We start from the raw sequence: 26,228 nt of genomic DNA on the forward strand, positions 1-26,228 counted from the left end.
TGCTGATCTCCAGTGGGGCAAAGACAACTTAGTTGATTTCATTCCTTCTAAAACTCAGTCCTGTCTTATATCTCGCAAAAAGGATTCTTCTGCTCCTATGCTTATCTTCAATGACGCTCCGATTTCTAGGCAAGATCTTGGGGATTACCCTGACTTCTAATCTCTCCTGGAATAAAGCACATTACATATATTGTTTCCTCTGCATTTAAAAGACTTGGTTTTCTTTTGGTGTTACTTTTCTTCCAACTGAGGTTGACTCTGCAGAAATCGCAAATCCGGCCTACCACGGAATGTTGTTCCCACATCTGGGGCGGTGCCCCCAAAACCTCTCTCAGGCTTCTAGATTCCATTCAAAAGAGGGCAGTTAGGTTAATTAATAACTCATCTCTAACAAAAAAATAAACAAATTATGAAATTAGGGTCACCCGTAAATGATTACATCTACCCATATATTTATTGTGCTTGAAACCGACTAACTCAGCCACGGAGTGAAAAAAGCCCATTAAAATTCCTCGCGTCATCGACGAGATTCGAACCCGGCCTATTCCACCCAGTATGGGAAGTACCGTGACGATACCATTGTGCTACCGCGCAACAGTCTCATCTCCAACAGTCTCTCCACTCTCTGTCTCATAGACCTTTGTATAGATACTTCTATAATTCCTCCTCTCTCGGCGCCTCCGTAGCCAGGTGGGCAGGAACAGCAGTGCGTAGCACACGCTTCTTGATTAGACCGGGGTTCGAGCCAGTGACCACCAAATACGGAAAGGTCAGGGAATGACCACGCATATCCCCAGAGCAATATGGCCTTAGATGCTAATGCTACTAAAAACCAAATAACAACACGCTCTCTCTTTCAAAGCTATCCGAACACGTGCCGCAACCAGTCAACATCGTTTTCTGGAACAACCTTCCTTCTTATGTATTTCCTGAAAATTACAATCAACAGAAATTCAAGTCTAATGTCAACAAGTGTCTTCTTTCAACTTTTCAACCCATGCACAGTACTAAGTACTACAGGTTCTAAAAAAAAAAAAAAGTACCTGTACATAACAATGGTCCTTGAGAATCAAAAAAAAATTAGTACGGAAAACATATTTAACATGATATACTGTAAGACAGTAAACTAATTATAAGAAATTGTGGGAGATGTGGTTTCTTTCTTTGGCAATTCTTTACTTTTTATTTAATTTGATTTTACTTTGTTTATTATTAGTTATATTTTGTAGTTTACAATAATATACGTATGTAAATCTAAGCAGACGCCATTATAGAATTTTTAGTGCGAACGTCCTGGAATATTTTCGCGAACCCTAGGGTTCGCGAATCACCGGTTGGGAACCGCTGGTCTAGTAGATAAATGAAAACATTGTCTGAGGTACTAGTCACGGCTGGAAAATGATGAGCCGTGTGTCTCACTATCTTTCCAACTGGGTCTGTACAACTAGAAAATGAAGCCAACTGGATTCATTTTCCATCGAAAATTTCCATCAAGATTTTAATAGTTGTAAGTATTAAATTCACACAGGAAACTCATTTCACTCTTAGCAGAGTGACTGGTGAGAGTCGAATTTTAAAGAAAGTAAAATTTCTGAGTAATTTGTAGACTTCGAAGAACAGTACAGGTAATAAAAATAAATTCTGCTTATACTCCGGGACGACCAAACGGTCAGAGGAATTCACAAGATAGACAATAAGACAAACAGTACGGTATTTAGCAGTCACGGGCTTGAACCCCCGGTCACTCAAGGCACGTGCACGGGCACCCGCGCGCTTGACCACTCGGCTACGGCGGCCGGTATATATCTGAATAAAGTTAAAAGATTTTTGAACCAAAGGAGATCAAAAGAGGAGACTCCAGATTAGCAAGTCTGACAAGGAATAAAGGATCCCGCATAAATAGGACAAATAAGATGAGTGGTTGTTGGGGCAACTGATAATTGAGATGCTTTCAGTAAAGAGGGTTGGCAAATTATATGAAAATGAACTGATTTCAGATTAAAACTGAAATCACGTTTACCTTATTTGGGAAATAAGGTTTTTGGGTTTATTCCATTAGTGTGACTATTCATAATACGCTGATGTAGAGAAGTTGAGGTAAAGATGGGTGAGAAATAAGCTGGAACAAAACATAAAATTATGAATGATCGGCAGAAGCTAATGTAAACTCAATTCTAGAGCAGAACGTGAAATGTGCAGTGCTACTCTCTCTCTCTCCATCCCCGCAATCACTCTACTCAGACTTCTAGTCACAACAGCCTGGCAGAGGCAACAAGGTTGGTACGGTGGACTGTCTATCGGCCAACATGCAAAAACCGTTTTAAAGCGACACTCTCGACATGAAAACGAAATGCAAATGTATTAAATGCTTTAGCATTTAATACATTTGCAAATATATGAAATTTTTAAAACTTGGATATAAAATTTGAGGCAAAAGATAACTCCAAAATAGCTTTACGCATGGCCAGAAGTATTTCGCCACACATTCAACGCTCTTCAAAAATAGCTAAAACCAAAAGTCATATTAATCCAATATTTTATTTCTTCATGTTTTGCTCCCATATAATAATTTCACATTCATATTTGTTATATTAATAATCCATTTGTCTTATATTCCATTTTTAATGAGCAGTTGTACTTATTACCGTTATTACTTAAAATCCTTATAAAAAGAACATATAAATGAAAATATAATGAACATACATACACCTGATTTATATGGTAAATGTAAGTTAGTTGCTTTAACCTGTCAGCGATGAACGAACTAGTTATGTTTTTCACACACTTCACTTTCAAGAAAGTGCAATCATGCAGGTAACGGTCATTCTCAGTCTCCTGAAAGCACATAAGGAACAAACTTGTGGCAGCGTAAGCTGTTTAACGGTAATCTTCAACTTCATCTTTTCTTGGTTTTCTCATAGCAGACAACATGCAGCAGCCCAAGTTGAGTAACTCCTATACCTTTTATTTTCTACTGGTCATTCTTGGAGCTAGTGCAACACTTTTTATCATGGCTTCTGTACTCATTTCGATGGGTGGCGGATTACAAGCTATATTACTAATTCTCGTTTACATTCTCCGTTCACTGTGTGAGGGTAAACCTCACACAGTGAACGGAGAGTTCTCAGGGCCCCGCAGTAATGTGCGTGATCCTAAAATGCGGAGGCCCCGGGCAACTCTCGGTTCATTTTCTCTTTATTATGTGAGGGTAAGTATGAGATTGTAATATAACGTGTAATCCTCTACCCACCGAAATGAATACAGAAGCCACGGTAAAAAGTGCTGCACTAGCTCCAAAAATTGCTAACAGAAATTGCAAGTAAAAAAAAAAAAAAAAAAAAATGCCAACAGAATAGGAATTACTAAACTTGGGCTGCTATGAGAAACCTCAGAAAAGGTGAAGTGGAAGATTATCGTTAAACAGTTTACGCTGCCACGAGTTTGTTTCCTATGTACCTTCAGGAGAAACGAGAAGAATGATATTCGTTAGCCGCATGGTTGCGCTTTGTGTGAGGGAGAAAAAATAATAACTGTAGTTCGTTCACCGTTGACATGTTAAAGCAACTTACATTTACCATATAAATCAGGTGTGTTCATTATATTTTCATTTATATATTCTTGTTATAACGATTTTAAAGTAATAACGGTAATAAGTACAACTGCTTATTACAATTGAAACAGTTAACACCAATGGAATACAAAATATAGGAAATGTTTGCATTACACAAGGCAGGAAGAAATTCCGCATTAATGTGATTTTTTGTCTTGCTATTTTTCAAGTGTGTCGAATGCTGGCGAAATACCTGTGACCATTCGTAAGTTATCTGTTAGTCTCAATTTATTATGTATTGGATTTTACGTATTTCATTTTAGAACGACTGTTCACGTGTATGGGTACTACTGATTATGAACACTTTAGAGATTGTTGAGGGAATATTACATGGGAGGATATGTTCCTTAATACCAAATTCACACAAGTGAATGAAAAACAAAACTCTTCAGCCGCCATGCAAGTAAATGATAAAAATTTTATTGCGAAATAAGAAATAAAGGCGTAAAAACAACTTTTTTTTTTTTTTTTCCGGCAGGTGCCCACACGGCCACATGAAGAGTTCGCGGGCTGGATCCGGTAAACAAGTTATTCATCCCTTTAAACAGTTTACGTTGTACAATTCACTAAAAACCACTTCCATTAGGGTTACATTCTTCGAAATGTCACGAACATCTGATTTTCATCAGTACGACCGTAATTTAAAATTTTGTATGGGGCTTTAATTATTAAGGGACAAATTTACAGATACACAAATAATGCAACTGTCTACACCCGTAACTCTTAGCCCAAGTGCTGATATCAACATTAATGAGATTATCTTTTGAAATCAGGTGTTTGTAAATGGTTGTCTTAGAACCACAGCACATGTGGCCATTAATATATTTGTATATACAGCTTCAAATTAGTGCTCTAATCATTATTTGATATTTCCCCCCATCTGTAGGGGCAAGCATATGGTTATTATATAGAGCCTGCACATTTTTAAATGAACCCCGAAAGGCAACTGAACACGTAGTGTACATTCATATACGACCGGCGTTTGAAAAGTTCGTGGCCTGCATATGAAGGGTTCACCTGAGGAGTATGGTAACGTGTTACGTTTCAACATAGTTCACTATGGAGTCAATACACTTTGGCTACAGTGTATTCATTCCACCTGCAATGAAAGTTTTCTCTTGGGGAATGGATGCCAAATACGTATTTTTTTCCAATTAGGAAATAGGTGAAAGTCCGATGGTGCTAGATCTGGTAATATGAGGGATGGTCCAAGATTTCACAAAGCCGAAATCATGCAGTGCAACCATGGGAATGACCGACTGGGTAGGCATATTCTCCAAGTGGAATAAGACTCCTTTGCTGAATTTTCCTCGGCGTTTGTCTTTGAAGTCGGTTATGATTGTGACTGTCCGGCCTTTCTGAAGGTATCCACTAATAATATTCCATCAGCATCCGAAAATAAAATCTGATGCAAGTCACCTTTCCAGCAGAAGGAATCGACTTTGCTTTCTTTGGAGAGAGAGAAGAGATGTATCCACGTCTCATCCATGGTTGTAAATCTTGTAAGGAAATTTTCTGGAGCTGCTTGAAAACGATGCCAATGTTCACTTGACAACTCTTGTGCATTTTTGATCTGCTGTCAACAACTTTGAAACCTATCGTGCTGATACCTTTTCATTGCGAGAACTTACGTTGTTATGTACTATATGTCTTCCGATTAGATGCCCAAGATGCTGGCAATGTACTGAACTGTTCAACGTCCTAGATTATGCACGCTGTCAACAACTTTGGAGTGGTGGATGCTGCAGGTTTTCCACAGCGTGGGTCATCTTCTAGGCCTCCCCCAATGTTGTACCATATCATCATGAAATGTATTTGGTGTTAGTCCTCCTTCCCAAACACTGTATTAGTGCACAAGAAATTACTGTCTATCTTTCCTCATCCACACAATTTTGATCTCAGGACCCGTAATTTAAAAAGATGTTATTGAAACTGTGTGAAACTTGGCTGGTTACTATTTGAAGTGTCATACATTAGTTTGATACTTATTAGTATCATGAAGTGTCATGCATTAGTTTAATACTTATTAGTATCATGAAGTGGCATACATTAGTTTCTATATAAGTTGGTCTAGTCCGTACTAGCCAAAGGCTTCTTCGTTCCCATTGCTTAATTTCGAAGCATTCAGTCAGGTTAGCAAAAATTTGGCAATTTATTAATCATAAATACTAAATATTGACAATAACAACCGATAACCCTCTTTGGGTATACATTTAAATAATCAATTTGTTTGTGAAAAATTCTTTGCAGCTTAATGTATGGGCTTGTTCATGGATAAGCTTACAATCTTTCCTACGCATTGTCGGATCAAACAATCTTTCAAAATAAAGACAGAAGTAACAACCATCAATGTTGTGTTGTCTGTGGTCGACAGTCATGGGTTGTCCAAAAGTGGTATCAACTTGGTAACGATCACAATGTTCTATTATCGGGTACAATAAAACAAAATGTATTTTAATTTCGAAGGGGGGGGGAGGCTGGTTGGTTGGTTATTTGGTTTTTAGGAGCACTAGCAGCTAAGGCCATATTGCTCCGGGGATATGCGGTGGTCATTCCCTGACCTTTCCGCATCCTCCGTATTTGGTGGCCACACCATTAAATCTAAGATTAAAAATGGGCCCATTGTTGAAAAAGATTGAGACACTGGTCAAGGTGGAGGGGAAACAATGTGGTACCTTACTCCAGCTATACGTTGTTGGTTTGGCAGTGTCACGCCTTCATTTCAGTGGTTTTGAGCGCTAACATGTATGAGCAAAGCGATATTGTCTTGACTCTGTGTTTGCCCGCATTTAATAACTTGACCCCAACTGGATGGGTTTTCATGATATTTTATATTTGACTCTTTTAGAAAGAGCTCTCAGGCCATCCTACATTTCATTAAAATTGGACCAATAAAAATCTGGAAATTATTATTTCTTCTCCGTCCGTTTGCGTGTAATAAGTCAACTCAGTGGATTTTCATTAAATTTTATATTCAGAATGATTTGTGAAGCATTTCCAAATTTCATTAAAATCTGACCTGGCTAATATAAATCCGGCAATTATCATTACCATTATTATTTTCGTACATATCACATAAGCTACCATATATCGTAGGTCAAGGTTTCCCAAACGTTTTCAAGCTCGGGCCGGTGTTTGCAGTTTTTTTTTTTTTTTTTTTTCGTGGCCCACCTATAGCTATAAATTAAGGTATTTTCAATACTTGTAGGTTCAGGAAATAATGACACTACCATTAGGACATTTAACATACCAGTAATAATGCAATTAGGTATTCATTAACATCCGTAAATATAAATAAAAGATAGGCAATTCATTTCTTTGTTTATTATCAAAAGTTTATATAAAATTGAAATATTTTAGGAAAGGAAATTTCCTTACAGTTTTATGTAGGTATACTTCAAATAAGTTATTGGCAGACCGGTATTGGGCTGGGGACCACACTTGGGAAACCATTCTGTAGGTGAAGCACTGGATATCGTGTTGCTACGCTGAAGGAATGAATGGGCAATATGGCGGATGCGCGAAAACGAAATGAGTTCCGATATCCGCATTAGTTAGATTATCTTTTGAAATCAGATGTTTGCAAACGGTTGTCTTAGACAGGAGTCCACCACGTTGCGGTCGTTAAGACATGCATATAGCGGGTTTGTGCATATTTGAGAGAGAGAGAGAGAGAGAATATCTTTATTGCAAACCAAAGTACCAAATTGCACTTTGGTAAATTGGATGGTAAATCAAAGACTTTCACAGCCATATGGCCAGAGGATTACACAGCATATTCACAAGTAACAAATTAGACTATAAAATAAATATGAAAAAGTGATACTAACATAGATATAACATTTAAATTAACAATTAGTCAAAATTAACTAATTAGATATATACATAGTAGAAACAGAACAGACAATGAATACATGACACTATTCACCCAGTTCAGAAGAAAGGAAGAATAGCCAAGGGAAACTCAACATTTTGATCCAGTGTTCTCTAAGGTCAAGTGGATCACATCACTAGAATTGACAGCTCAAGCTTTTGGTGAACATTTATAAAACAGTTTCCAGGACAGTTGAAAGGTTATGTTGTCTGTTACCCATCTGTATGAAGCCCGCACACTGGTTGAGATCATTTATGATGTATTCTCATTGCAAGAAAGTCAGTCTGATCTGATATCAAGATGGCTGTGAGTTGAGATAGTATGTTGGGACAACAGCATCATATGAAGAATATATCACACAAGTGAATCCCCAGGCAATGTTTAGAAATGGGAAGCAGTTTCCAATGTATTATCGAGGAGGCACGGGGGTTTGTAAGCCCAAGGATGTCCTTTCTGTATGGGCAGTTATAAAATTTTATAAGGTCAATATCAATTTCCTGTTTTCCATCAATTTTCAATTGAAGCATCTGATGAGAGATGAAGAAATCTAATAGGTGTGGACAGGAGTGGAGAGAGCAAATAAGGATATCCAAGCTGAATCCTTAGTCACACAGATCCCAGAATGAGGGAGACGTAATGAGTCCAAAAAACAACTTTATCGTAGCGAGGAGTCTATAAGTGAGGAGAGACAAGGGATGCCTAGGGCTATAACTGTAGTATGGAGTTGAAGTAGAATCCTATGTTTATGGAATGCCCACTTGACAAGCCAGAATTACACTGCAAAAATCTGTTTGACGGTTGCTGATGCCACTGATGGCCAAATCTTTGCAGTATAAAGTAGTGGGAGGTATACAACAGACTTTACATATTTCACTGTTGTGGTCTTATCTGAGATGCAATGGAGGTGTTGTTTTGCTCTCCCCTTAAGGTGTGAAGTGCAACATTGGAGTATATCATTGTGATGACTGAATCTCAGTTTGGTATCAAAGATAAACCCTGAATCGTTGTGGGTGGCCATATGTATTGTCACATTTTACGAGGTCTAATATTTTGCTAAGACAAGTGTTTCTGTCCATTATGATATAGCCACCTCCTTCATCCATATTGCTGATGGATATCAGTAAAATTGGTAAAGTGGAATTCAGCATCTTTCCCAAGGTTCTTTATGGCTTCCTTTTCAGGGTTTGAGAGAGTTGTTGACTTCTTTTGTTATTTTGCTGGTGAGTACTGGTTATATCTGTTAAAGGCTCAAATTAATTCAAAGGTCAGAGCTCTTTTTCTGGGATATTCGATGTTTTGATGTGAAAGCATCTATGGTGGTACTTGAGTAAAATCAATTGGTAATGAAATTTCTTACGGTAAGGGAAATGATGCAATTGATTGGTAACAAAATTTTTTTTTAAAGAAATGATGCAAGTGTCATCACTTCCTATTAGGTGGCTGTTAGATTTTAAATGATGCAAATAACCTCACTTCCGAAATTCCGCTAACAACGCTAACTCAGTCACTAACATTGATTCGGTAGAGTAAGAAGTTGATTCAGTAGAGCAAGTTCATACTAAGATATGGAAATGACATCACTTTCTAAATGATGCCAACTCAGTCACTAATGTTAATTCAGTAGAGTGAGCAGTGGGTAGTAATATTATGCAAGATAGCGGGCAGTAATATTATGTAAGAATAAAATCTGCTTCTCAAGATTTTGATCAACGTCAACCTCCTAAGTAGCATAAGTTTCAATTAAACCGATCAAAAATTTAAACAGTTTTACTCTAGTTTCACATAAAATAAAACATTTTTTGTGTGCAGTACTCAGAACTTTCCAGGATGAGAGGTGTTTAAGGAACTTTTGTAACCTGCACACCTTTACAGAGTAAATTACTTTCCTCTTCAGTTAATAACTTCTATGATTATAGATTAAAAGATTATGGAAGGGGGTTCTCTGTAAGGAGGGCAGTTATATCTGCATACTGTATATGTTTTCATGGGTAAGTCCAGAGAAAATCTGCTACCAGAAAGCATTGAACTTCGTAAGTGTCAGAGTTATGTTGTCTCACTCTTTCTCATGGTATGTCTTTGGTACAGACCAATGTTTGTTTCGACATGATTGTCACTCAGCCAGTGCTATTCAAAAATGGTTCATGGGCATCACTGTACAAAAGTTGGAATGGACAACAGAATCCCAATTTGAATCCTATGAAACATCTATGGGATGAACTGGAATACTGGATTAGGGCCAGACTAACACATCTCAGATTGATAGCTCAATTGGTCACTGTTCTGCAAGTGGACTACACTCACTGTAGTCTAATATTCAGTGATGGAAAGTAAAACTAAGTGGGTGGAGTATGTGTATGTCATAGTAGCCAAAAAGGGGACCAGCATGCCACTGAAGCAAATGGCAGTGATGTTAATTCCGAAACTAACATGTGTCTGGATTTGTTCTCTAGGGTATATGAAAGATAACTGTACAAAGCATGTTTTGTACAGTAATTACAGTCAGTCAGATATTTGTTTCTGACATTGGAAGGGAAAATTGTTATGGGTACTAGATATGGTAGAGATTTGATCTAAAACATTCTTACCTCAAGCAGGGCTGTGACCTGCTTCTAATATATACTGGTTGCTAATATATATAATTAAACATTCAAAAGATTTACATAAGTGGGTTCAGGTCCCAATAATGATTATTAGATTTTTTTTTTTTTTTTTTACAAGTAACAAACAGTCCATGAGAAAAACCTTATGCAAGGTTTGGAGGGATTAAATATAGGACAAAACTAAGAACTGATGATGGATCTTCCTAAGCTGTGAGCTGTTTGAAATTGTCTGGGACTCAAAACAACTGGTTTTGAAGTTCTGAATTTCAGATGGTTTTGTGAGTTTTGAATGAAATTTAAAACTCAGAATTTTTAAATTTCACTCAAAATAAAGAAAACATGGTCACCTCCCCCTTTTTTCTCTGGAGTGATACCAGTAACTACAATGCAGTGCTTATCCTTATTCAAGATTTCAAGCATGTCATGAGATCATAAGGACAATAAGAATTGCAATGTGTAGAATATGTTTCTGACATTTTGTAGGAGGATGGAGGTATTGAACATTCAGTTATATACATGAAAGATGAGCAATTGGGTAAGCAGTAGATGATTGTATTTCAGATGTAAAAGGAAACAGGTTTAAGTAGTAAATAACAATCCTACACCAGAATTTGGCAAGGGAAGTGATGTTTTGTCATAAGATTTTTATCTTTACCACTTTTCAGTCTGGAAATAAAATATCACAGATAAACAAACATTGGGAATGCAGAAAGCAAACCAGAAACACAACTTCAAGAAAAATTTAACATTGTTCTTAGAGATTTTTTTTTTAGACCAATAAAAAAATGCATAATATTATGAAAATGTAAAATCGGTGATCATGAAAACAATGTTTCATGTATTATCAAAACAATCATAAGGGAGGGCAAAGCTAAAAATATTTTTCTCTAAAACATTATTAGAGCAAGTGAAAGAAGGAATTTCAATAACATTTGGATATTGAGTTAGTAGCTATGTGAGCAATAAAATATGGAATTAATTTTTCATTTGTCATTCTCATTATTTATGTCATAATCACAGCAATACAAGTAATTACTAAATACTATAAGAGTATTTATGGTAAGATTAGATAGATATTCATACTAAAATGATAATAACAGAAATTAATAACTGTTTTTTATTGCATTACACTATATAAAACCTTTGTCCCAAAAGTTAAGGGACTGATGCTACAAAAAATAATGGAAGGCATTTACAAAGTAATGGTGCTTACTCCTTCAAAGTAGTCTCCCTCTGTATCAATGCAAGGTTGACAATGATGCTACCAGTGTTTGAAGCAACGCTGTAAATCATTTTGGGAACTCTGTCAAAGTTGCTTGAACATGTGATATATCCTCATAGTAATGGCATTTCATAGTTCTTTTGAGGCGGGAGGGGAAAGAAAGGTAGTGGTCACAACAAATCCAGCAAACGGAATAAGACAGCAATCTATCATTCGGCCAAAAACTGTTGGTGGAGTGCAGAAATTGATTCTCCTTGCATTATCATACAAAGAAAACCAATTTCTAGATTCCCACATCTCAGAACAGTGGCAACAAATAAGTACTCTACAGCATCCTTGTAAAATTTATTGATTAAGAGTTATACCTGCAGTGATAAACTCTTATGCATAATCACTTTTGTTTCAAAAAAAAAAGCTTTTGCTTCATTGAAGGGTCATACTGGAAGCATCATCTACAACAATAATAGGAATAATGAAGGAGCAGTCATTACATAAAGTTTTCTGGCCTCACAGGCAATCACTGAATAGGCACGTCTTGGACTCAGTAGCCTTTGCACCAATAAACACTTATACCAACAAGTAAAGTTTGAAGAAGGTCAATACAAATTTCAGATCAAGTTTCCTTTTCTTTTGTTCTGTACCAAGTTATGTGGAACTGACTTTCCACATTCACATTTCCCTCCTCAAATTCTCAGTAAAAATTTAACTGTTTCTGCTTATGTTCAACTTATCTGCTGGCAGTCAAGCATTATTCCCTGATCATGTTGCAAAAATTTCCAGACCCTGTCAGCACTTTCATCTGAACATGCAGTAGAAGGGTAGTTTGACATGAGATCAACAATCCCTCTTCCAATGCAAAAATAACCATATCACTCAAAAACATAAGAATGAGATAATGTATCATAACTGCAAGTTCTTGCAACAGATTATGTGTCTCAGTGGCACTTTTGCTCAGGTTTAAATAAAACAATGTTCACTCATCTCTGCACATTTTATATATATATATATATATATATATATGAAATCATTTGAATGGCTACAGATTAAAAAAGTTGAAACTATGACATTAGTTAGTGCATTTGCATCAATTACTACATAGTTGAATTTTTTAAACAAACCAAAGTTTGTACATTGGAATCATTATTGTAACATCTCACATTGTGAAACCTTTCACGAGATGCCCTTCTCACATTTCAAATAAGTAACACTTCCCCATTAGAGAAGACTACTGTTACTTATATTCAGTTGAGAACCACCACTTGGACAGCACTGTTTCGAAGCTATTTGGATTCTAATCAGTGAGTAGGTGGGTACCCACTCACTGATTAGACTTATTTACAGTTGTGACTTATTTACGCAATATGAGAGATGCCAAAGGTGTCTTAGACTAATGATATTTTAGGGCAAGTGTAAAGTGTGTTAGTTGTCTGAGAGCACCAGGGATTTTCCCTCATCTCCACAATATTTTAGGGCAGAAAGCCTTAGGCCAGGGGTGGCCAACAAGTCGATCGCAGCTTTATTTCGGGTCGATCACAATGAATTTTAAACATATATAAAAAATAGATTAGTCAAAATCTAAATGTTATTATTATACACCCCACTGCATAAGCTTATTACAAATCCGTTGAACCATGTGACTACTCTTGTTGCCGCAAAGCAGCTAGGCTTGTCTGGTTTTTTTTTTGTAGTTGTTGGCGCATTGGCTTCTGTGGCCATAATGCACCTCCCAAGGTTTTTTGCAGTACTTTGATCCAAGCCCGAGGCGGGATTCGAACCCACGACCTTTGAGTTGCCAGGCAGGTACTTTACCCACCTGGCTAGCCCGGTCGGTGCTTGTCTATTGAAAATTCACGCAGTTACAAGGTGGTAGATGACTCTCATCAACCGGTTCAATACCACCACTTTGCTTATTGGAGGCTTCAAGTGGTGAAACCCATGTTTAGTCTCTAGAGCAAAGTTTCTGGCATCCCCCCCCCAATACTTCTCTTTCAACCCATGCACGGTACTAAGTACTATAGGTTTTGATACCTTTCGTGTTTGGGGTTTTCATAAAAAAAAAAAAAAAGTTAAGTTGTCGAGAGCATAGTGTATGTGTCGAATTCTTATTTAGCTTACTTAATATTAATAACTGGACAGTACTTATACGTTAATTTAATATCCCTTGATTTAAAATGAATACTATGTAAAAGAGTAAAACATCATTTTCATCAAGAGTGGGAAATAGAATACTTTTTTGTAATGATAAAAAAAAAAAAAAAAAAGTTGTTGCTTGATTTGCAATGCTGCCGTGGCTATACCCAAAAAAGGAAATTTAGAAAGGCACTTCAATGCACTCCATGGTAAATGCCAATCGGATTTTCTGCCTAATAGTGACCTTAGAAAAAATAAATTAAAAGAACTTAAATCCAGCTTATTCGCGCAACAAAATTTCTAAATGACACCTAATTTACAATCTAAAGCAGTAAGTGTAGAATCATTTAAAGTGGGTCATCTTCTTCCAAAAAAATGCAAACTATTTTCCTGATGATCAATTCAGCAAAGACGCATTTTTAGAAAAGACAGATTCTCTTTCTGAAAATTTTAAGAATAGAAATGAAATTAAAAGTGCTCTTCAAGATCTGCAATTATCTCGAAATACTGTGATGCGACGCATCGAAAAAAATTAGTAAAAATGTGAGCGAACAATTGCATGCTCATATTGTTTGTTATTTCGTTTTTAGGAGCATTAGCAACTAAGGCCATACTGCTCCGGGATATGCAGTGGTCATTCCTTGACCTTTCCACATCCTCTGTATTTGGTGGTGACGGGCTCGGACCCTGGTCTAATCAAGAAGCGTGTGCTACGCACTGCTGCTCCTTCCCACCTGGCTCGGAGGCTTTTGATTGATTGATTTGGTAGTTGTTGGCGCATCGGCATCTGTGGCCATATTGCACCTCCCAAGGTTTTTGCAGTACTTTGATCCAAGCCCGAGGCGGGAATCGAACCCGCGACCTTTGGGTTGCCGGGTAGGTACTTTACCCAGTCGGCTAGCCCGGTCGGCCCTGGCTCGGAGGCACCATGCTCATATTGCCAATTGTGTCTCCTTTTCTTTACAACTGGATGAATCTACAGACGTAAGTGATACAGCTCAATTGCTAGTTTTTATTCGTATGTTTTTCGATGATTCTGCCACTAGAAAAGAACTGCTGGGTATGGCTTCGTTAAAAGAAAGAACTAGAGGTCTTGATATATTTAACACATTCATCTCTTCAAAGGAGACTTTTCAAAATGCAACTCGATGAAAATGAACCAGATCTGATATTACACACACAGATGTGAGGTGGCTGAGTCGGAGTAAGTTTCTACAGAGATTTTGAAATTTTGAATGAAATTAAAAAATTTGTTGATCAAAGGGGAGATGATTATTAGCAGCTACAAGATACAGAGTAGTTGTGTGGTCTGGATTTTTTTGGCAGATTTTACCAATAAATTAAGTGATCTGAATTTGAAATTACAAGGAAAAAATAAAAATGTGGGTGACATGATTAGTAGTATTTCTGCATATAAATATCAATTTTTGGCAATGGCTAAAGATTTCAAAGAAAAAAATTCAATCGTTTTGCAAATATGAAAGTTCCTGTTTTTGAATTTAATAGTGAGAAATATGTTTCTGAAATTGAGAAAGTTGTGGATGATTTTGAAACAATTGAAGATATTGTTCAATATATTTCTTATCCATTTAATGTCAACTTAGATAAGAAACAAATTGCAGAAAAAAAAAAATCTGCTGAGATTTTTCACAAGGAGAAAATATTACTTGAAAATTAAATTATTACACTGCGAAACGATATTTTCCTAAAAGCCAGATCATTAGAAAAGACTTTTGGAAATGTTTGCCAAGAAAAGTACCCAAATGTAAAAAAATGCAGTGAACTTTTAAAGTCCTGTTTTGGTTCCAGATATCTATGTGAATCGGCCTTTTCGTATTAGAAAAAAAAAAAAAAAAGATGAAGAATTGCTCTACTCTTACGGACTTGCATAAAGTAGATTCTTTACAGTTTGCCTTATCAGAGCATATCCCCGTTTTGAAAGCTTGGCAGATGACATGAAGGCAAACTTCACATAAATTAAAAATTTAAATACGTATGAATTTAAGATAAGAATTCTGAATTGTATTTAAATTTAAAAACAACATTTTTAAATATGTGTTGATTACCCTTTTTAACCATGTGCAATGAAATTCTTGAGATGGTAGATTGCGGCACATTTTGAAGGAAAAAAAGTAGATTGCATCACAAATTAAGTTGGCCACCCCCGCCTTAGACTATGCAAATTTCAAAATATGACATTAGTTAGCACATTTGTATCATTACTACACAGTTGAATTTAGACAAACCAAAGCTTGTAACATTGGCATCATTAGGAAAAAAAATGTTGAGTAATGTACAAAGTAAGTTACATTTTGGGCACATTTGAAGCATTTTGTTTTTCTAAAATTAATTGATTTTCTGTGATTAACAGAAGTGAAAGGTATATTTGTTACTAAGTAATTATTTAGCTAACTAACTAATAATATATAAAAGTAATTCTTTACACTTTATTTCACAGTGTAATAATTATTCATTCTTTTTTTTACTTATTTCCTCTTGGATTTTAATAAAAATTTAAATACACCATATATTTCATGGATCTTCTGTGATCAATACAATAATAAAAAAAAAAAAAAAAAAAAAACCAAATACTAATAACTGATTATCTATATATGTAGTAAACCGATAAAAAAAAATTAACCCTTCTAAAAGCAATCACTTCCAAATGCATAGCATTTAAACCAAGATTTTTCTTTTCTGCACCTGCTTATTTTGCCCATTGTTGTTTCCTCACACTGTAAAAAACTTAATATCCAATGTTTCAGCTACATCAATAAGTATATGTATGGGAAAATAAAAAAATAATTGCTGGATTTCTATTTTCCCAACTTCAATAAAATTTGAAGTTAGCGTGATATATCTTCCTAAAAAACCCAACAACAAAATTTCATAATAATCTACTTGCTAGGAATGCCCCATCTTTTATTATAACCATATGCCCTTTGCATATTACTTCATCATTTTTAATAGACTGTTAAACAGTCAGATATTGAGCTTCATAATATATCATAGATATCCTTAATTGCCATTTAAATTTTTATCTCCAGTGGCATAACAATACGGTAGCATATGTGGCAAAATGAATGAGTAATTTATAAGAAGGTTCAAAATAACATGTCACTTCTGTGAGAGGTATTTTGAACATGCAACAACTTCTTATAGTTTGATTAATTTATGGAAAAATATGTGGTATAATTTATGGAAGAAAAAAGAAAAGAAAATTTACGGAGGAAAAAATTTATGGTAGAAATACACATCTTTCTATTCATATCTCAGATTAGCCCAAACGTTTACATTAACAACCACCGTTTTTCAATCTAACTGAAAAAAGGTGGTTGCAGGAAATTTGGAGGGATTAAGCAAATTATTGGAGGGTATGGGCAAATGACACAGGTATTTTTTTTTTTTTTTTTGCTGATGCCACATAAGCATGCTTCCTTGCATCATATACCACCACTAATACTAATCACTATATATTTTGAGAAAAGAAATGAAGAATAACGAGATGTAAAATAAATGGAAACTTTCTTACCTGTTCTTCTCCAGTTCATTATGTGTTGTTCTGAAAAAAATAAAACAGAAAAAAACATGTTAATAATTAAATAACACACCGATATAATAATATGCAATTTGAAAGGGGGAGAAAATAGACAAAAATAAATGTTTTCTTTAATTTTAAACCAACAATTCCAAAATATGTGTGGTAAAATGACCTAATAACACAAGTCATGCTCATTAAATATAATGCCTTGACACATTTTCTGGTAAGATATAACATGAATTCTAATTTAATAAATTTTCCATTTATCCTCTGCAATAATAACACCAAAAGCAAGAGTAGTTTCCAAATTTATTGTATGGCAACCAAATAACAGCATTCTGTTAATTAGTCTATTTTTTTTTTTTTTTTTGGCTGATGTTGTACGAGCTTGCTCTTCCTTGCATCATTTGCCACTACTAATTCTAAAATCTTAGTGATTGATTCTCGTTTTTTTTAAACTAGTGACAGCCTTCAAAATGGGAGGAGTAACCTGATTCACTGGAAGGCCACACAAATATCTTCAATTGTGATGAAAAGATCTTGCACATTTTTATCAATATATATATCAACACACAATCATAAAATTAAAACACACACAAACACTATATATATATCAAGGCTAAATCATAATGAAGCTAATGAATGTGTCAGGCAAATGTATGACTAAGAAACTTGAGAAAGTATAACAGTTCAATTTACATACTTCAACAGTTATTTTTATATTTTATACATTGCACTTTCTTTCACTTAGCAGAGCCCTAATATCTGTAATTCATTTTTAAAAAAGATTCCAATATAAAAATAGCACTAAGGTTTTGCAAGGGCTAAACACTGGGGGGGAAGTTGCTCATTACTGATCTAATAATAATTTTTAATCTTAATTTGAAATTTATTAACTTTAGTAAGAGAACATATACCAGAGGTATATCAGGCTTTGAACACAGCACCAGAAGAACTTAGAAAAACAGTATAAATTTCAAAAAGATTATAAAGGACATGCAACAATCAGTGACAGACAACACATGAGAAAACAATGAAGAATTTTTGTCTACATTATTATCTTAGTGGACACTGAGTTTTTCCCATAGAGAAAGATGATTTTACAAAATGTTTGTAAACGAGAAGGGGCAGATATCACAAAAAAGTGTGGGATGAGAGCTTTTTTTTTTTTTTTTTTGATATATTTAAAGTATTTTAACAAAAATTAGTATTAGTAAAGGCCATATTGTGCAAGGAAGCCTAAGGTTTATGCTGCACCAACCAAAAAAATAAATAAATAAAATGATAATAAATAATAATAAGAGAAAAGGAAATAGACAACTGATGCATTTTCCTCCTCCCATAGGCAACTATCCAGCTGACCTTTGATTTTCCCCAAACAGTCAGCCTCTTCCACCCATGTAGGTAACTTATTCCAGTAATTTATAACTCGCTGACTAAAATAAAGCTTTCTGCAATCCAATCTAAACATCTCTCCCCCCCCCATAACTTGAATTTATGGTCCACAGTTCTAGAATCATTTATAACTGTGAAAATTCCATCCTCATTCATTTTACTATTGCCTCTCAGAACCTTAAACACCTCAATCAAGTCACCTCTAAGGTGCCTAGTTTCCAAGCTCCGAAACCCACATATTCAAAGTCTTTTCTCATAAGAGCGTCTTTGGCCGATCTCACTTGGCGAATTACCCATCTCTGGATCCTTTCAAGAAGTTCATGTCTTTTTTTAGGTGCAGTCTCCACACTTGAACACAGTATTCCAAGTCTGGTCTAACAACAGGCTTATATAATGGAATTATGACGTCCTTATCTCTACTAGCAAATGTTCGATAAATCATCGATAGGACACCATGGACCTGTCTACAATGCTCAGAGATCTTCATGTCTGACCGTATCGTAACTCCCAAGTCATTTTCTTCCACTACTGACTTTAGTTTGACTCCACCAAGTATATAAATTAATTTGGAGTTACTGTTCCCCAAGGGCACCTCCGTAGCCAGGTGGTCAGGAGCAGCAGTGCATAGCACACGCTTCTTGATTACACCGGGGTTCGAGACCGTTACCACCAAATACGGAGGATGCAGAAAGGTCAGGGAATGACCACTGCATATCCCCGCAGCAATATGGCCTTAGTTGCTACTGCTCCTAAAAACCAAATAACAATAACAAACTGTTCCCCAGGTGTGACACCTTACACTTTGCTGGATTAAAGCATAACTGCGATTTTTCTGACCATCCCTGAAGTCTATCTAGGTCACTCTCAGGAAGCTCTGCTTGGTGGTGGTCATTAACTACTCTACCAATCTTTACATCATCAGCAAATTTAGACATCACGCCCTCTATCCCTTCATTGATGTCATTTAAGAAAATCAAAAACAACAGTGGTCCCAATACTGATCCTTGGGGAATCACACTTCTTACATTAACCCAATCTGAGGAATAACCATTTATCACAACCCTCTGCATCCTACCCTGAAGCCATCCTGCTATCCATCTAAGGACTTTCCATGTGATTCCAACATATCCCAGCTTATGAAGTAACCGCTCATGTGGGACTGAGTCAAATGCTTTACTGAAATCCAAATAAATAATGTCAAAATTATTCCCTAAATCCAGCTCATGAGTGACCTTATCAAAACAGCTAATCAGATTCGTTAAACACAATTTTCCATTCACAAAACCATGCTGTGTATCCTTCAGAAATCCATTTCTATCCAAATGATCCTGAATTACATACTTGATTATTGCCGTCATTATTTTCCCTAGTACTGAAGTAAGACTGACCGGTCGGTAATTTCCCACTACACTCTTAGAACTGCTGTTATGTTTTGGAGATATATTGGCACTTTTCCAATCCAATGGAATCTGAGTCCAGTGATGCTGTCATGATTAGGCTCAATGCAGTCACTTGCTGCCTCCCTTAAAATTATAGGGTATATGCCATCAACCCCAGGGGCCTTATCTGCCTGTAGATTTGAAAGTTTTTGCATTAAATAATCATTAATTACATTATTTTGTTTTTGGCTGGTGCAGTATAAACCTTAGGCTTCCTTGCACCATACGGCTAATAATAATAACTCCATTTTTAATTTATTATCATTACTATGATCCTCCAAGTAACAGAAAAATCCATTAACTGCTAAACATGTATACTAACTAGAACCATCTTAACTGATCATTGATGGCAAATATGGATTCAAATATTCCATCGCTGGCCAATATGATCAACGATGGAATACTCAATCTATATTTTTCATTAGTTAAAGATACAGAAACTATAACCTTTTCCAGTTGGATAATCAGCAGGGAAAGAGGTGATTATCCCATTGTACACTGAGTGGACAGAAATCATGGGATACCAACCTAGTAATGGGCAGGCCCACCTTTTGCCCAGATAAGGGTAGTCACATGGCAAGGCATTGAGTCCACTAGTTCATGAAAGCAATCCACAGGCATTTCCATCTATGCTTGCTGTACTGCTGTCCGTAATTCCGCTGCATACCTGGGTGGAGGATCCAAAACTTGAACGCACCTTTTTACAGCATCCCAAAGGTGCTCCACAGGGTTCATGTCCAGGAAACAGGGAGGCCATTCCATGGTGGTAAAATCTGTGGAATGCTCTTTGAACCATGTTCTTGTCACCATGGCTCTGTGGGGAGGTGCACTGTTCTGCTGGAAGAGTCCATTCCGCTGTGGATGCACGATGATCATGAAGGGATATAGATGGTCTGCAAGGATGGACATGTAACCTGGACCATTCAGAGATGCATCTAGATGTACCAAAGTATGCCAGCTGAACATGCCCCACACCATTACCGACTGTCCACCTGACATGACGGGTGCATAGCTTCGTGTGGTTCCTGCCAGATACATACCCTCCTGTTTGCTCAAAATAACTGGAAATGGGACTCGTCGGACCAGAAGACTCATGTCCAATCATCCAAGGTCCAGTGCCGATGTTCTTTTGCCCAGTTGAGGTGTAGAGTCCTGTGTTGTAGTGTTAGCAATGGGACTCAGGTGGGTCGGCGGCCCCATAACCTACTGCAGCTAATGATCACCTGATGGTCTTGGTGGAGACGTTTCTGGCACCTCCATCATTGAAGTTGGCAGTGATTTGCACCACTGTCACTCTCCAGTTGGCTGAAACAATGTGAGACAGACATGTTCATCCACCACATTTCCAGAATAACCTTGCATCTAGATATGTTATTAAGGAAATAGTGTATTCCTGATACAGTCGAAAGGGGATAGTGCAATTTTTGTACCACTTCTGTGATACAGTGACGCCCATGTGTCGGGCACCATCCCTCTTTCAATGACATAAAATGACCATCTACGTGATTGCAGTGTACCTATATACTGTAACTGCCAAGTGGTGAGTTCGCTCACTAGTGAGAGGGGTGATAGTGTCGCATTGCCGGGGAACCAGGTATACCATGAATTCTGTCCTTTCAGTGTATAAGGCAATGGTTGGGCCTCATCTGCACACAGCATCTGGAAAGTAGGTACCTGCAAGGAGATCTGATTGAAGTGTTTAAGGCTTTAAACAGATTCTAAATGCTGATGGCATCTTTATTTTTCTTGGACAACAAACGTAATGGGACATAAATTTAAATTGAAAATGGATGGTTGTAGAACAGATCTATGAAAATTTGCTTTCATCCAGAGAGTAACTGATTGTTTGAATAAACTTGTATATGCCGTTGTGGAAACGGGCAGTTTGAAGAAATTTAAGGACCAATTATATAATTTATTAGAGGAGAGGGATGAAATGGTGTTTTTTTTTTTTTTTGTTGCTGTATAAGCTTTCTTCCTTTTATCATTTGCCACTACTAATAACTAACTAAAACTGGCTGACAAAAAAAAATGGGGTGAACAGCATTTATAGCATGTTACCACAGGAGAGAAAAAAATATTTATTTGTATGAGTATCTGTCATTTAACAAAGTTTTCTGTAATAAAATATATCAGATATGACAATTATTTAATGTGTTCATGGGATCAAAACTGTCTATATGGTATAAAAAGTAAAGTGCAGCCATTATCAACCCACTGCAGGATGGAAGCCTCCTCAACAATTCATGCTGAGGGAAATGGACCATAATCTGCCACGCTGGTCCAGTGCGGGTTGGCAGATCGACTGTATTCAGCAGTCAGGGGCTTGAACCCCAATCTACTCAAAGAGCATGTGCTACTGCACTCCCGCTCCTGACCACTTGGCTACGGAGGCCTTTGGTTTTCGACCTTTTTTTTTTTTAATAACGGCACCCCCCTAAGTAATTTATTTTATTTTGCAGCACCCCTACTCAATTTTCTGCCTGTTAGAACCAATTCTCTCTCTGTATATATCCGTGTGTATGTATATATATATATATATATATATATATATATATATATATATATATATATATATATGTTATATGATATTTATTACAATAATATAATTATAAAAATTACATTTCATAATACAAATTATATATACAGTATATAATTTTATTCTTTATACAGAGGTACTAAGTAAACATCAATTATAGATCACCACAACATTAAAAAGGTACTGTACACCTTTTTTTAATGAAATTAACATATAAATTAAAAAATAATAATAAGTTTAAGTAACTTAAACCCAAATTATGTGGCACCCCGGTTGAAAACCACTGTGGTATACCAAAAAAGGACTGCAACAGCCTCACCTATGTAATGCAAATGACAATGATGGCATTCAGCGTAATAATAAATGCCAACACTTTTCTTAACATTTGTTACTGATATCTTCACATTAACAAGCTATAACTGCAGTCTCTCCCAATAATTGCACACATTGAATATAAAAGATATTGAGGTCATATAATGAACTCAAATAATACCAGGGTAGCAAAGTATGAAAAGCTGTGGAGGCAGGTAATTTCCTGAGGGGGTAGGGAAACAGTTATTTCATGCATCTCTATTATTAGCACAGAATAGATGCATATGGCCAGATGGTATATCAAGATAAGATGCAGAATTCTGAAGAAAAAAAAAAAGGAGCTTAAATGCAATGAAAGTGCATTTAAGCTGCTGAGAGCTTTGGAATGATGTCAGGTAATTTCCATTAGAGAGGCATTAATGGCTAAAAAAAAAAAAAAAATTCAAACTTGAGAATGTTTCGAATTAAATGTAGCTAATTTCATAAACTAATGTCAGCGGAAAGAGAAAAAGAAATATCTTTATTTCAGCCAAGAATATTTACTCTTCATGATCAGAGGACCAGAAGTTCATGATATATTAAAATAAAACTGAACACAAAAATTAAGAAATAAATCAAAAAACAAAAATTAACTAAACAGTTATTGTCTTCTGACTACATTTAGTGTCTTACATTATATAAAATATTGAAAACATGCATATGTCTGTTGCAAGTCTTCCCAATAATGAGCTTCAGTCCTTACTTCCAAAGAATTTTTTTTCCCTCTCCTGTTTGTGTTCAAATCATTAGATAATTTTTTATTAACTGCTTTATGCCATAGGCTACTTCTTCAATTTAAAATTATTATACAGTTTTGATTTTTTAGTTTAAAATTAAAATAGCCTTGGGTTTTCTCAAGGACTCATGAGTAATCTCCCAGTGGTTTTACTGCAGATCAAGAAATATTTGATTCATGCAGGATATCATCACTGACTGGCTTAACCACAATTTTACCTCTCAATACTACTCTCTATGCCGACCAGGCTAGCCGGGTGGGTAAAGTGCCTGCCTGGCAACCCAAAGGTCACAGGTTCGATTCCTGCCTCGGGCTTGGATCAAAGTACTGCAAAAACCTTGGGAGGTGCATTATGGCCACAGCAGCCTATGCACCAACAACTACCAAAAAAAAAAAAAAAAAAAAACTACTCTCTATTTCATTCTGTAGAACAAAGATATCACTTTTAAGTGAAGTTGTGTTGGTAATGAAGAAACAGAAGATTAGGTTGAAGACAAGAGAAAACAGAATGTTACTAAAGAAAACCAAACTGCAAGTCTGGTGCACACAACTAGAAAAACCAGTGGAACTAGGTTACTCTTAAGAATTCTTGCGAATGACTGGAAAAGCTGTTGTTTGATAAAGAGATGGATTTTGAATTGTTGAGGCTGCAAACTATCACGCAATTATGTTGCTGGCAGGATGCTGACCCGAGTTAACAGATTCTAACAGAGGGAGAAACAGCAGAAATGTTACTGCTGCTGCTTTGTAGGAAAAAGCAGCGAGTAATATGGAAAATAAAACATGATCAAAGTTAACAGATTCTAGAAGAAATATTAGTGTTGCTGCTTTGAAGGAAAAAGCAGCAAGCAGTATGGAAAATAAAACAGCAGAAAAAACTAAACTTTCCCTGGTTGGATAGCCCTAGATACTATGACTGAATTCACGGAAGAAACTTCTGATTATCTAAAAATCCTATGGGGGAAAGCTGTTATAAAAATAAATACAAAGACATGCTCAGATTAATAAAGATGTTACCATCTTCAAAGTCAGATTGAAGACCCAGATCTACCTCAGCTGGCAGCATCATGTCACAAGCACCATATCTTCTTTCAGCATTGAAGGAACCATAACACCAAAACCTCCAATAAGCTAATTGTTTAATACTGAATACTGTACTGCATACTTATTTTTCCATAAATTGTATAGGTACACCTAGATTAGCAACATTTCATTATAATGACACTTTGAAACTGCCCCAATATTTGATTTTTCACATCCCTCAACTTGTTATAATATCACTTTAAATATTTTCAGAAATACTGAAAAGCCACTAGCAAGCAGCAGCAGCAGCAGCATCCCACTGCAATGATTATTGCCAAACTGAAGTCTCATTTAGTAAGCAGAAGATGCCACTTTCAATTGTTCTGTGTTTGCTTGATTCATTTATTAACTTTTTTGTTTCAATTTATTATCAATTTTTGTTTATGTCACAGGTAGCTACAAAAGTTAGTCTGAATATTTTACATATACATTTGTAACACTACAGAAAGTGCTGGTCAAACCATGTACACACTTGGCAACTGAAATGTGGTGGTGCTTCATCATGCATGGATATGTGGGCATAAGGTGGATTTCTTTCCAGACATTATCATTTTCAATAGCAGCAGCAGTATCATTGAGAGACATTCAAATTCTACAATGCCATTTTTTGCACTAAATGAAGCTGCTCAACTTTCTTTAATGCATCTTTCAAAATTGGGTATATTCATTGAAGTTGTTTAATAAGGTGATTCAGGATTCATATATCATGTCTCCCGAGAAGGGATCGTCTCTGTTTGAACTCCTTTTTTCATCAGCTCTTCTTCTGTAATGATGAAAATTCCTTATATATATATATATATATATATATATATATATAAATACAACACACAAAGCTTTTCATTTCTGCAGACCATCCAAGCAAGATCCCAAGTCATTAAAAAACAGACCAGAACATGAAAAAAATCAAATTATAACTGGATAATATTCATGTAGTTTTTAAAAAACAAAAATCAGTGCAGTTAAATCTGCACAAAGAGAATAAAGAAAAATGACTAATACCAAGATGAGACCATACTTAGTCAGGTTTCATCTTGGATCAAAATCCCAGTCTGTTAAGCATTTTGAAATCCCAAGGGTGAACTTCTAAACAACAGTGCGGTATAACAAACAAGAATTTGTAAGAGCCAGCATGCCACAACTATATTTATTTATTATCTGTTACATACCTTTTATAAAGTTATTATGATGAATGAATTGAATAATAGATCCTAAAATGCCTGTTAAGTCATTTTAGGATCCATACTATTCAATCCTTCCTTGAATACCACATACAAGTATTTAGGGTATTCTATAAATGTAACATCCTTGAAGACCACAGACAGGTGTTTACAGCATTCTATTAATGTATAAAATATCTACCAGAAACAGCACAGCTAACCAACAGCTATGCATGATTAATAAGATTAAGACTAAAGCACTAGCTTTGAATTTTGATGCTAATGAACGACGCACATGCTGAAACTAAAAAAATAAATTAATGAATAAATAAGCAACCAAAGAGAAAAAATGGATTTACTTCCAGTATAGAGACATTGCCCAGTACTACAAGCAAGCAAATTCATGTGATGCAAGAGGAATAGGTAGAATGAATTAAAAGACCTTGCTTCTAATTTTGGGGAATTAACATTGGTATAAATGCACACTCTTTCTGCCCCATGCCCTGAAACTGTATGATGAGGAAGCCATGAAGACACTGACGTATCAAATA

General features: G+C 35.9%; 1 protein-coding gene across 2 annotated transcripts in view; it reads right to left on the reverse strand.

Annotated features, from left to right (window-relative positions):
* The window catches only part of LOC150089641 (max dimerization protein 1-like), a 135,149-nt gene that overhangs the window by 65,003 nt on the left and 43,918 nt on the right, over positions 1 to 26,228 (reverse strand). For both annotated transcript variants that reach the window (XM_090368706.1, XM_090368705.1), the window contains one exon: positions 16,969 to 16,998. In XM_090368706.1, the coding sequence (XP_090224832.1) occupies positions 16,969 to 16,998 (30 nt within the window). The remainder of the gene's footprint in view (positions 1 to 16,968; positions 16,999 to 26,228) is intronic.

This window comes from Mastigoproctus giganteus, chromosome 2 (genome assembly GCF_048544385.1).
Source record: "Mastigoproctus giganteus isolate SK-2022 chromosome 2, ASM4854438v1, whole genome shotgun sequence".
Taxonomy (NCBI): domain Eukaryota; kingdom Metazoa; phylum Arthropoda; class Arachnida; order Uropygi; family Thelyphonidae; genus Mastigoproctus; species Mastigoproctus giganteus.